The sequence below is a fragment of the Seriola lalandi genome, unplaced genomic scaffold, assembly GCF_002814215.2.
Source record: "Seriola lalandi dorsalis isolate HSWRI2012SDOR001 ecotype SW California unplaced genomic scaffold, Sedor1 jcf7180002054585, whole genome shotgun sequence".
In the NCBI taxonomy this organism is placed as follows: Eukaryota; Metazoa; Chordata; class Actinopteri; order Carangiformes; family Carangidae; genus Seriola; species Seriola lalandi.
The window spans coordinates 2,728,156-2,742,063 of record NW_019525138.1 but is presented as its reverse complement, the minus strand read 5'-3'; the positions used below and the strand labels follow the sequence as shown (position 1 = coordinate 2,742,063).

At 41.6% G+C, this 13,908-nt stretch overlaps 1 protein-coding gene across 3 annotated transcripts in view; it reads right to left on the bottom strand.

Moving 5' to 3' along the window:
- Positions 1–13,908, bottom strand: part of LOC111664339 (serine-rich coiled-coil domain-containing protein 2-like) — a 45,548-nt gene that overhangs the window by 21,208 nt on the left and 10,432 nt on the right. For all 3 annotated transcript variants that reach the window (XM_087177292.1, XM_023418869.2, XM_087177291.1), the window contains exons 2-6: positions 5,704–7,109; positions 4,725–4,871; positions 4,436–4,612; positions 4,238–4,311; positions 3,366–3,539 (exon numbers count right to left, since the gene is read on the bottom strand). In XM_087177292.1, the coding sequence (XP_087033418.1) occupies positions 3,366–3,539; positions 4,238–4,311; positions 4,436–4,612; positions 4,725–4,871; positions 5,704–7,066 (1,935 nt within the window). In that variant the 5' untranslated portion in view covers positions 7,067–7,109. The remainder of the gene's footprint in view (positions 1–3,365; positions 3,540–4,237; positions 4,312–4,435; positions 4,613–4,724; positions 4,872–5,703; positions 7,110–13,908) is intronic.

The window sequence follows — 13,908 nt, the reverse complement described above, 5'->3', positions numbered from 1 at the left end:
GCTTAGTCACAGCACAGTGACCTGAGAGGAAACCAAACGTTCACACACACACACACACACACACACACACACACACACACACACACACACACACACACACACACCCACACACACACACACACACACACACACACACACACACACACACACACCCACACACACCCCTGCAGAAACTCCTGCCTGTCCCCGGTGGCTGGGAGCAGCCATCCACATCAACACATTACCTCCTAATCTCCTCTTTCTGCTCTCTCCTCCTCTCCTATCTCTCTCTTCCTCCTTTATTTTTCATCCTTCCCTTCTTCTGTCCTCATCTCCCTTTTCTCCTACTTTCCTCCTCTCCTCTTATCTTCTCTCCTTCTTTTCCTCTACTTTCCTCTCACCCTACTTTTTCTCCCTTTTCCCTTTCTTTGCTTTCCTCCCCTTTAATTAATGCCTTTTCTCTTCCCCTTCTGTCCTTCCACCCTATTCTCTATCTCATCTTTCTCCCAACTCTTTTCTTGTTTTCCCCTCACCTCCTCTCCACCAAACTTTGATTCTGCTTTTCTCTTACAAACCTCTCTTCTGGTCCTCCTCTCTCTTTTCCCTGCCCTTTCATTTTCGCCTTAACCTCTTCATCCTCCATTCTCATGTCCTAGCAGTGTGAATCTGGGAAGTCCGGCACCTGATTTTGACATTTATTCGTTTTAGCCACAATCACGATCCGTCAGTAACTTGACGACAGAACATTAAACTCATCTGTTGTTGGTTTGTGTGTTTGAACTCAGCCAAAGCTGTTTTTTTTTAAAAGGAAGAAGCTCTACTCTGTGACACCACTGTACAGTCAGTCAAAAACGCCAGAGTGAGACCTCTTCTCTCTTGTGGATCACGTCACGTCAGTTTCAGGAGTCCCCTTATCCAGCTAAACTTGCAACACTGATTTAAGCTAATAAACATTAATATTTATGAAGCTGGACCTCTCAGATTCAGTAGCTGTTATGTCAACGTGTCAGATAAATATTTAATCAACATTGAAGTACTTATACTTTAAGTGTAGAATCAGACTCAATATTGGCAGATATCTGATATTAAAGGACTCAGACTGGGATCAGGGTCAGATATTTCATCATAATCTTCATTTGCAAAGCTTCTGATTTTTGAAATGAAAAAAATGTATTTATGAATGTTTTTCCTCTTTTTCTGCTAATTCATTAATCAATGTTTTAGTCATGTATGGAAGCCACACAAACACACACACACACACACACACACACAAACAAGCCTTCCACTGATTTCATGCTGTTTGACCCGAGAACCAACTGTTTATTTTGTGAGAGTGTGTTGTTAGCGGTTTCAGCCCTAAGGGCACACGCACACACACGCGCACACACACACGCACACACACACGCACACACACACAGACCTGTCCTTAGGGCAACACTGACCCCTGCTGGTCATTTTTTGTTGCACCCAACAAACTCTGAATCTTCAGAATCTCGGGGTCGACAAACTCAAAAGACGATCAGGTGTCATGAATATTTAGACTCCAGACTTCAGCTCAGAACTCGTTAATGTCTTCAGATCATTAAGGCCCCGAGCCTCATTAGGGTCAATCACTCTTGAAGACCCACAGCTCATTAACACAAAGGGCACATAAAGACAGGGAGCTCATTAACGACCACTCAGCATTATTCAGGAGGTGTATTAACAGTACTGAAGAGGAGACAGGAGGAGTGCTTGTAGCGGTGGTTTGTGCAGATGCTACTGAACTACTATCCGCTGAAAACAATTAAAGCTCTGACTGATAACTAATTAGTGAGATGTTGATTAAATAAACTTAAAAACCTGCACTGATTTATCAGCTCTCTGTATGTGTATCGACTGGATCCACTTGTTTAGACTTTGTTTTAGTTTAATTTGTAGTATGTTATTTATTTTATACTTATTTAATAATATATTATAATGATATTTTCAACATCCGCTCTTGAAATTAGCTTTGTAAACAAACTTACTTTAAAAATAACTGTAATAGTCTGATATTATTTTGACTGCTAAAATGTTGGGGTTTGTGAAATTTGAATTCTTGCATGTTCTTGTTTCTTGTATCACCAGCAACACAAAAAACATATTGTTTATAAAATACAACAATGTCATGTCTTGATTTGCCATCTGTATTTTTAGTTTAATTACTGAAAGTCATGCGATAAAAGAGTAAAAACCCTCGAGCTGGGTCACCTTCATACAGCACATTGAACATTAAAGGCTGACGTGTTAAAGTGGCAGCTGTAATTCACAGCACAGACACCAGAGGGAGCCAGAGGATTTCATTCAGACCTCAAAAGTCCTAATGAAGCCAGATTTGAACACGTAGAAGCTGATGATTTAAAGATGAAGAACCTCTGAGACCAGGAGCAGGTCTGATCTCTGATTTAAAAGAAAGTGAGGACTTTAACACCTTTTGGTTATTTCTGCTTTTTGTACTTACATAACATGACAGGGATCAGAACATGGATTCAGTTAGGACTGGAAGTGTCGAGAATGAGATGTGATTCAGCAGAACTAGGCTCAGAACCGACTTGATTTCCTCTGCTGTGGTGATGAAGTCTTTTAAATTCAAGTGTTGGACAATCAGATGGTTGTAGAAGCAGCAGCTGTGATAGTTACAGATCTGTGCAGAGCTGGAGGAGGTCTGAGGTCTGAGCTCCTCTCAGAGTCCTCAAGTTCAGACTAGTTCCAGAAATGTGCAACGATTGCCAACTGTGACCGGCAGCAACGCTCTGACATTTCACTTCATCAGCGACGGCCTGTTTCTGCCCGTTTCCGCGTTCAGCTCGTTCTTTTTACCCGGCTCACTGGCGGCCACTTGCCAACCACGAGACAGCCCTGACCCGGTTTTTTGGTCTGTGGTTTCTGAGGCCAAAAAAAAAAAACGGCCTCATATAGAGGAGAGAGGCAGGACGGAGCTGACGCTGCTGGAATATTAAATACTCACTTTGTCTCTTTTCTGTTCAGTGTGTTTCACCAAGAAAAACCAAGGAAAGTTCTTAATAACAACTGATCTCAGCAGAACTACTTTCAGGTTCTTTGCTCCTTTTAAATGGGATTAACTGCAAACTCTAAAAGCTTTATTATCTGAAGTTTTTATGAATTTTGTCTTTGTTTTTACTGGTTCTTTGTGTATCTGTGCTTTGTGTGCTGGTCGTTTGATTACGAAGTTTTCTTGTTGGAGACCTGATTAAATAAACTTTATACATGATATTATACCAATCAAACAATCATTTCAAATTTAATAAAATGACAAAATCTCAGTTCTTTGTATGCTGTTACCACTTAGTTAAATCACATTAAATCACTGCACCAAATTCTCATGTCTCAGACTCGGGCCTTACGATGCTGTTGAGGTCCGAGTCGAAGCTCCCGATGTGGTGGGTGGTGTTGCCGTTGGTGGTGATGGAAGCGGTCGTGACGGCACCCCCCAGTGGTTCCAGACCCTCCTCGTCCCACATGTAGGTTCCCCCAGACCCACAGCTGTCGGAGGGGGACAGATCCAGGGACGACCCACCCTGCAGAGGCAAAAGCCAGAGAATATTAGAGTAAGAGAGGAGTTTATAGTAGTGAATACTCACTGCAGCTGAAAGTGTTGTTGTGTTTAAACATGAACTTGAGTGCTTCATCTTTTTTAAAGGTTTTCACTCGTTAAAATCTGTTTTATTTCTTCTTTTTGATGCATTTCGTCGTGTTTTATTGGTTTTTATCATTTTATTATTTATCAGTCATCTATAGAAAATGCATTTATCTGTGCAAATAAAGTTTGACTGACAACGAGACACTTTGAAAGCTAACAAACAAAAACATGAGTCTGTCAGAAGTGGAGGAAATAAAAATGGCAGGATGTTAGAAGCTGTCAGAAGCTTTCACCCTGTTAAAAATGGGACTTATTTGTCACTATGTTCTAAGTATCTCTGGGTGAGGTCAGAGAAACCAACGGTAACTGCTGCACCTATAACCTGTGAGTCAAGTATCATGACACATGACACATCATTTGTATCTGTGATATTACATCATTTTAATGAAATAATTGCATTGTAACAAGTTAGCAAGCGAAATTTATGTGGCACTAATCTATGTTGGAATGAACCAGTGAAGAATGGAAATCTAATTAGCTTCACAGTGAACAGATTACAGATGGTGACAGTTGTAAGCGCACAGATACAGAGCTTTTCTGTCAATCTGTTCATTGATTGATTGATTGTTACGGTACCTGGTCATGATAATCTGGCTGACTGGACTGTCTCCGGCGTGAGAGCTGGGTCAGACGATGTTCCCCTCGATCGCCTGGAGAGAAACAGACGTCTTTAAAAACTTGTTCATTGAATATTTATATATATATATATATATATATAAATATATATAATACACACACATATATATATATATATATTAAAAAAAAAAAACTCACCACTTAGTCTCATGCCGGTCCAGTCCATACCGTCGTCCAGGAAACATAGTCCTGTTGCCTTGATGACACCGTTGATGGCCACCTTGTCATCATCAAACCTGGCACATGATTGGTCGAGCCCTGAGTCGTCTTCATCATTTTTGGAGGAGAGCAGCATAATGCCGACTCCTCCGCTTCCTACAAACACAAGGGGTGTCAGTGGTTTCCAGTGATCACATACAGGAGTGATTGATTATAAATTAGAATGGACAACAGTGAAGTATCTGTCTGTCTTTCTTTTCGTTTTTACCGAGGTTGTCAAAGTCATCCATATACTCTTGACTGGTGTCGTTCCTATCCAGAGAGGAGGTTGAAGACAGGGACATGTCCTCCAGTGTCTCCCCAACAATCGACACCTCTGCCCGGGATATTGGCTCTGGAGCCTCTGGGGTGCTCTCTGATAATGGGGGGGGGGGGATTGAAAGACATAAATGAAATAAGAGATATGATGGGAATTGAGTGACACATTATCAATGTGATTTGATGGGATACAAGAAGAAGAGAAGATGAGAAGAGATAAAATAAGACGACATGTGATCTTTCAGTTGAAATATGTTTGATTAAAATGGAATTAAATATAAGAGATTATCTGATGACACTGGAGAGATAAAATATAACATTAACTATAGAACTGATGAGAACGATGATGGAAGGAAAGAGGAGGGTGAGATAAGATGAGATAAACTGATGAAAGATTTGAAATATGATATAAAGGATGACATAAGTAATAATACATTAGGGATAAAATATGACAATGCAGATTTTATGAATTATAAGAAGTGACAGAAGTAAAGGGACGAGATAGGATGAGATTAAATACAATGAGAGATGAGAGATTAGAGATTTAATATGAGGTTTCAAATGAAAAAGGAGATATATGAGATATGTGAGATTTTATGAGGTTTAAAATAACTACACAGAGGAAGTTAAGGAAAGAGAGGGTGAAATTAAATGTGGGGAATGATAAGTTATTTGAGATGAAAAAGAAAATGAAACATGACGAGATATGAGGGATAAAACATGACAATGGGGAGATTTTATGATATAAAATGAGATAGAGGAACTGAGAAGAAAGAGATGGGATGAGATTAGTTGAGAGGAGAAATTCATCATGATTTGGATGGTTGAAGGTACGAAACTGAAAATCTGTTCAGATGAGATCATTAAAAACAAAAACAGCGAGATCATTGGTCTTAACTTCAGACAGGACTTTGATGATAATCTCGTACCTGGGCTGTTTTCTGTGGTAGAAGGAATCTCTAGTGAGTTCCTCCGCCCTCTCAGTGCCTGCTTCACTTCCTGGTCACCTCTGGACACACTGTCTGTGGTCACCCGGAGGGGGCGGGACTGCTTCATGAGTGACGGGCGTGACAGCTTATAGCTGATGCCACTGGGCTTGGAGGCGGGGCCAAGGCTGGGCAGGAGGGGTTTCTTTAAGGCAGAGGGGGGTAGGAGTGAAGGGATGCTGACCCCTGACCTACCAGAAGCAACAGCACTTTGAACTTTGACTCCTCCACGTCTGCCCTCCAGAGTCTGGCTGGGAACAGGTGATTTTGCTGAGCTGCCTCTGGGTGGAGCCTGAGCGGAGGAAGCTGTTAGCTCTTTGAGGCTTCGCTCAGCGGCCCTGTTGATGGAGTAGGAGCGGGTGGCGGTGGGGGAGCGGGCAAGGGAGGAGGTGGAGGTGGAGGTGGATGTAAGGGCAGGGGAGGGGGAGGGCTGCTGTCGGACCTGGGTGAGGCTACGTGACCGAAGCCGGTCGCTTTCGGTGAGCTGGACGGATGCAGTGGATCCAAGGTTGTCACTAGACTGTGAGCGGCTGGCTGGCTGTTTCTTTTGGAGGGGGGAACCAGATCGAGACCCAGGACCAGAACCTGGCCTAGAACCGCCAGGACGAGGAAAACCCTGAGGCTGTCTTAGAGACCCATTGGTTCCACTCCGGGGTTTGGATCCAGGAAGACCGTTCAGGGTCTGCTTTGTGCCGTTGGTCGGCCTGGACACAGTCTGGCTCGGTTTGGAACCCACAGATCCACTTTTACAAACAGGAAGTGTTCTGGGGCTGGACTGTGGCGAGGGCAATGATGATGATGTCCCAGGCAGGCCAAGACCACGCCCTTTTCCTGCAGAGGATGTGGTCATTTTTTTGGGGTCACCCTGCAACACCACTGGTGATACGTGTTGCCTTTGGGAATAATACTGATGGATGTTGTTACTGGGGTGATTCTGTCCAACATTCCCGCCTTTTCCTCTTCTCCACTCCCTCTCTGCATCAGCCCCTCCCTCCTCCATCGCCCCATTTTCTTTCCTGCATTTCATGGAGGTCGGCACTCTGATGAACCCATTCTGCTTAACAGAGGAGGGGGGCGCAGTTAGACCGCTGTTGACCCCTGCCGGGCCGGGGTGATGGTAAAAGCCATTGGTGAGGCGGGTGCTGGTTGCAGCGGCGCCGGTGAAGGCGGCGGCGTTCGCGGTAGCAGTCGGACCTGTCTGAGCGTCGTTGGAGAGTGTGGCAGGTTTAGGACGCGAGCTGAACTTGGGAAGTCTAGAAACCATGGTGGGCATGGCAGGAGGGTCGACGAGAGGAGGGGCTGACATCAGACCCCGCCCACTTCACCATGGAGACAATGAGCAAGACGAGCTGGAGGGAGAAAAAGATGGAGACTGATGTTAACATCGATCAATGATTATTTTAACATATCTCATACATTTAACATCACATCTGATCATTATTTGGGTTTTCTTTTCTGCTTTGTTCAATATTTAAAAAACACTTTAAAATCTCACTTTACAGGTTAACAGACATGACTAGTGTGTTTTAGAGAAAGTTTAATGTGCAATGAAGCAATACAGAGAAAATGAATCATCAACAATTTAAATAAATCATTATCATTTAGGTCATTTATCAAGAAAATTGAAATATTGGCTGGTTTTAACTTTCATGTGAGTGTTTAAATCATAGTAAATTAAATATCTTTATATTCGACATATATTGGACTGTTCTTTTGTAGTTTGATGGCGCCCAGACCTTCTGACATTTAAGAGACTAAATGATTAATCAGTCTACGTTCATGTTTATTCTGTTTGTTGGACTTTTTAGACAACAGGCAAAACGATTCTCCTGAAGACTGAAGATGAACCTGGTTGTGGTTGTTGAGAGATTTTTAACACACACGTAGAAAGAAGCCTCTACAGAAAAATCAATTACAGTTCAGAGTGGAGCAGCAGCTCTGACTTAAACTGTGATTAACAGCTGGAACACGTGGCAGCTGGACTGATCTGCAGCTTCAACACTGCAGGCTGTGTTCAGGCATGTGTGTGTGTGTGTGTGTGTGTGTGTGTGTGTGTGTGCTGACAAAGGTTAGCGTGGAGATAACACATTAACCACCACTGTCTCTACCTCTCTCTCTCCCACACACACACACAACAAACACATACACACACGCGCCACACCCCTCATAAAAAACAATCAGCTGTTCCTGCAAAAAAATGACAGACAGCGATCAGACACACCCATTACATCCTGACTGTGTGTAGCCACACTGAAACAGACACACACACACACACACACACACACACACACACACACACACACACACAGACACAGGTGAGACAGGATATGAGCCCTGAGGCAGGAAAAAACAAGGCAGGCCTGTTTCAGGTCGATGGGGGTGTGAGAGTGTTTGATACTAAAAAGGCAAATTTTGGGTGGAGTAACTTTAGCTTCTCTTTGAGCAGGAGTAAATGAGGCCACAGTGACACTTCACTATAAAAAACTTGTTTTATTATATTATTAATTGTAATTATATAATTAAAAAAAACAAACTGATCAGTCTACTCAGCAACCTTTCCATTTTCTCATCAGGCCAGAAACTAAAACCAGAACACACCCTGCAGTCTGAGCACATGGCACAGACTCTGTAAGAACAAAATAAAAAACAACCTCAGTCATTTGTCCCCTGAAGGCCACCGTACCCTAAACTAACCTGAACATCACAAGCTTCTGTCGAAGTCTAAATTAAAACAGCTGACGTGTGTTCTCTCAAACACAGGAGGCAAAACGCAGCTGAACAACTTGTGATTTCAATGTGAGAGAAGCAGAAAAGTCAAAACATTATGACTGGATTCTTTTAAAATGATCATCTGCACGTCCTGAAGGGAGATTATAGAAAAAACCCCTTGAGCGGGAACATGATGCTGAGGTCAGACACACATAACTACTGATATTATCGAGTCACAGATACATTTGCCACTGACATAAAGAAAACTGTGCACAAACCCAGCAGCATGACGCCTCATCTCTAAACCAAGACTTACATTTATTCAACATTTTCCCACCACACACTGACTTTAAAGAGGAAGCTAAACTAAATAAGTGTTTCCCCATAAAAGTCACTGCATTAAGCTGACTCACAACTTCCCCACTGCTGTGTCACAGCCACAGGCCGAGAGACAGCAGCAGAGAGACTCATCACGACCCTCAATGCCTCCAGTCACGACCTTCAATATAACAACTGAGACCAAGACCTGCCTCTAGTTCACCATAGCAAAAAACTAGCCAATCAGTTAACTGTCCTTTACCTGACAGTTGAGTGACAGTTACCTGATTGTTAAGTGACAGCTGACAGTTAAACAGTTACTCGACAGATAAGTGACAGTTACCTGACAGTAACGTGACAGTAACCTGGTAGCTAAGTGACAGTCACCTGATAGTTACCTGACAGATGCCAGTTACAGTAAACTAACAGGTTTCTGAATTCATTAGAACCAAATTCCAGGTTTTAAAATATACCACCAAATACCTAGTCATGATGACTATATAGATGCTGCAGCCATGTTTTCCTCCAGTGAATGTGTGTGTTGCTGACTCACTGCTGTGATACCAAGGACACAGGAGGATTAAAGCCTGATGAACGAGGTCACGACAGGATGATCTGGGAACTGTCTCTCCACATCTCGGCCTCTGGTCTCTGTTTCTACCCTGTTCTCTCCAGCTAAAGTGAGCTACAACATCATTAAATCAGGGTGTGGATGAATGGCGTAAATCTGCTTTTACTCAGTAACTATAACAAAGACATTGTGGCTCAGAAAGAGAGGAAATAATGGATATATATTATTCAGCTGAGAGTCTGTCTGTCCTCATGAATCCATCATCAGCACCTGTCTGACAGGTTTCCACAACACTTCCTCTCACAGCTCTGACACTGATGGTTCATGGTGGCTGGATTCAGGAAGCTGAACTCATATGAAACATTCAGTCTCAAAACAGAACCATGAAAAACAAAAAATGAACCAGAATAACTTGAAAAAGGTCACATCCAAGTCTCTGAATCGATCATGTGCAGCATGTGTGTAACGATTAGATTTAACACATATCAGTGAATCTCAAGCCTGTTGAGGAAACATGACATTAACTGCACTGCTTCCATTTGTTAAACTAAGCACTGTGATGTTTCTCCAACACTGATTTCATGGTACAGACATGAACATAGAGAGCACTGTATGTGATCCAGAAGAGAGAAAACAAGTCTACAGTCAGTAAGGAATTCAAGGAAACCATAACACTGTCAAATTATTATCCTGGTCTGATCTGATGTGGATGAAGTCAACAAAAGTGTGTGATAATTGTCCAGCTTGTTTACTGGTCCGTATCTGTACAAGTTTTTGAACACGAGTGTAAAAATGGACGAGGTGAAAGGTTGCTTTGAGCCACGTTGGGAAAATGTGGTGTCCATTTCCTATTGAACATGTAGGCTGGAGGTAAAAGGGGAATGAGGTCAAAGTGTCAGCATGTGACCACCGACAGTGGAAGTGCAATCACTTACTGTATGTCACTTCTTGACTTGAACTAGCTGCTGCACAAACACAATACAGTAACACACCAAACAAAAAGACACTGAGCTGCAATTAAATACTTTCATATTTGATGAATCCCAGTGGTCCCAGTCCTTTTATATTTTTCTCTCAGATCAAATGTTTCATGACGTCTTCTATTTCTTGATTTCCCAGCAGGAGGCATCTTTAAAGGTTCATGTGTCATCAATAATCCAATTTGATTTTATTGCCTTCGGCTGATGCACAAGAGATTTAAACTGCAACATCATTATGTGAGATGAATGTGTGTGTGTGTGTTTTAGATGAGAGAAACACTTTGATGAGTCAGCTGACCTCGAACGACACGGGTAACTTCCTGTCTCACCATGAACACTGAAGCTTTCAGTCTTTGGCTACGAGCCAGAGAGTCCATTTGAATGAGTGAATGAATGAATGAATGACACTCCATGTGTAAAGCAAACAACATTCATTTGTTTGATGGATATGAGACTACTAGAGGATGATCACTGTGCAGAGCTGCAGCTTCTCTGACTGAGGAGAGAGTGGCTGGTAAAAGTGAAGGTAAAAATCATGATGATACCAACACAGCTGATCCATTCTGTATCCTTCATCTTGTTATTGAATCCCAAACCAACAATGAACTCATCCAACAGGAACTATACATGCGTGATGTGTTTTTAAAGATTTACGTCTTCAGTAGGAAACAATGAATTCAGAGCTGAGAGCCACAGACAGGAAGTCAGGAAGAACCGCAAGACTGACGGTGAGAAAAACAGAACTTAACCTTTAACATGCTGATGTTTAGCAGGTATAATGCTTACTACGTTCACCAACTTAATACAGCAAGGTAGCATGCTAACATTTGCTAATTAGCACTGAACACAAAGACAGCTGAGGCTTTTGTAGGTGTTTGGTCATAAAGTATCAGGAAATGATCATTTTGACCTGATGGTAGCGCTAGTTGAAAAATCAGAGGATCAAAATTTGTTTAGTAGATGAAAAAAAATAGTGGAAAAAAGGGAGAGTTTACTGTGATAGAAAGCAGGTACAGATATAAAAAAGATTAGTCGATTATCAAAATAGTTGCATTATTATTTTTCTGTTGATTCAATAATCGGTAAATCGACTAATTGTCTCAGCTGGTGAGATGACTGGTCAACATGACAGTGTGGCTAAAAACATTTAATATACAATGATTAATTTCACAGGAATTTAATTCTAAGTAGTTTGAAATATCATAGTCTGGATCTTTTCAACAGTGATGCCACGGTGTTGCTAACGCATCCTGACCTTGACAGCCGTGTTATCGATTGAACCCTAATCAATAAAAGGATCCCATGATGAGCTGAGACCGACTGTGTCGTGCTTACCAGTCACTTTCACTAATGGAGTTCACAGCTCATCAGGCATCAGGACACAGAGCTGCACTCAGCAGCTGCAAAGTCACGGTCAGACCTGCAGGGACAACATCCACCGCTTATGTTCAGCTGGTGCTTTAGTCTCCAGACAGTCAGACAGAGTCAGAGGAGACTCCACAGTATCAGTTGGTGAGCTGCTGGAGAGGCTGCAGACGACTACAGTTCTTTTAGCCTATTTTCTGTTAGCCACATGTTTATATACAGCAGGTCTGACACAGAAATGACAGAATAACTAATGGGAACAATCGCTGCTTTACTTAAAGTTTAATTAGTGCATCGAGTAGCAGCTAAATCTGAGTTTACTTTGTTAAACTTCATTTCTTCAAACTTCATTATGCTTCACTTTATCTGAAAAATTCAGAGTATACAATATTTCTTTGTGTTATTTCTTTTAAAAACACACAGTACGGCTCACTCTTAGTCACTCGATCTTAAAAACTGCTTTGAGAAATGTGGAACTTTAAAAGTCTTCATAGAAATAAATTATAAACAATATATTTGCAGAAAAACATTTTAAGACGACACCTTGGACCAATTTTTTCGCTATTTCTTTCGTTCTATAATAATCAGTATATCCAGTCTACAAATAATCATCTCTGATCAGGACTCAGCTCCAGCTGACACTAATAAATATTTCATTTCTTCCCATTTAATTTTATTAGCAAAGATCGATGCAGAAAACATTCGGGTCATGTTAGCAGGCTAGTTAACGTGCTGTCTGCAGACCAGTGTTTGTTCTCAAACAAAGATCATGCATCACTCGTTGTCTCGTTGTCTAACAGTGATGTTACACAGGTGACTTGTCTCGACTGAAACTGATTCATTCATCTTTTTAGTTGCTTTTAATAACTTACAAATATTAAAACCTAAACGTTAAATGATCTGATTCAGTCTAAATCAAACCCAGTTATGAAGCATCTCTTTTGTTCTTTTTTCCATTCTTGACTTCCTTTTTCTCCCTTTGACCCCATCTTCTTCCTCCCTCTTCTTCTTTTCATTAGCCTATTTTTATTCCTCCGTCTCCCCCTCCGCCCCCTCTGCCTGTACTGTAGATCATTCAGTCTAACACTAGGTCATGGATATCTTCATGCTCTATTTCTCTGTTCACTGAGCTGAGAGGAATCCAGAGCTGGCAGCTAGAAAGCCAGGAAAGGTCAAACGTATCCAAATTGGTCTTTATATTAGCCGAGTAGCTTCATACAATAGCTCAAACCTAAAAATGTTCAATTTACAAAAATACAAGGACAGAAAAGCAGCATATTCTCAAGATTTGGCATTTTTTATTTAAAAAAAATTGTTTACTGATTAATCTAAAACAAAACGGCTGATAGTCGATTGAACGAAAATCGACTAATTGTTAAATGGACTAATTATTTCAGCTCTAGGATGAACACACAGATGATCCATTAAGCTTTGGTGGTTTTGTTTAAACTTTTTGCTGTGTAATAAGCAGACAATGTCACAGAACCTGCCTATTGGGGTTCATTTCTCAGTGACGACAGTCTCATTGTCTCCTGACAGATGCTGTTTCCTCCATATTGAACCGGCCCGGTCTCTCAGGTGAGTCTTTCCACTCTGTCAGGTCACGTTTCATTAACACACTCTGGCTGAGAAAAGGCCAAAAATCTGCAGAACTTACAGATGGAACGGCAACACAACAGATGGTCTGAGACCCCACTGAGTGTGTGTAAAACTGGACACCATCAATCCTGTGTCACACACACACACACACTCTTTCTTATTACAGAACAGTTTCCTGGTGTGTGTGCGTGCGTGTTTGTTCGTGTGTGTGTGTGTGTGTATGTGTGCTGTTTTAACAGTGTAAGATGAGCTCTCGGCAGCTGAGAATAAAAATGCTCACAGGCCGAAGTTCTGCAGCTGCAACAGCAGCGGGATCATCTTCCATTATCGCTCAATGATAAATGAATCAATAGTAACCCGATCAGCCTCCTGCTGCTCAGTCTGAATCACAAACACAACCCAGAGAAAACACTGCACCACATCCACGCATGTTTAATGTCATAAAAACTCAAAAAACATATCAGTTAACAACCTAAAACACGTTTTAGTGTTTTTGGACACTTCTAATCAATATCTTAACTGTCAACTAATCATTTTCTAATTAATCTGTGGTCTATAAAACATCTAAAATGTCATATAAATCAGTGAAAAATGTTAATCGCAATG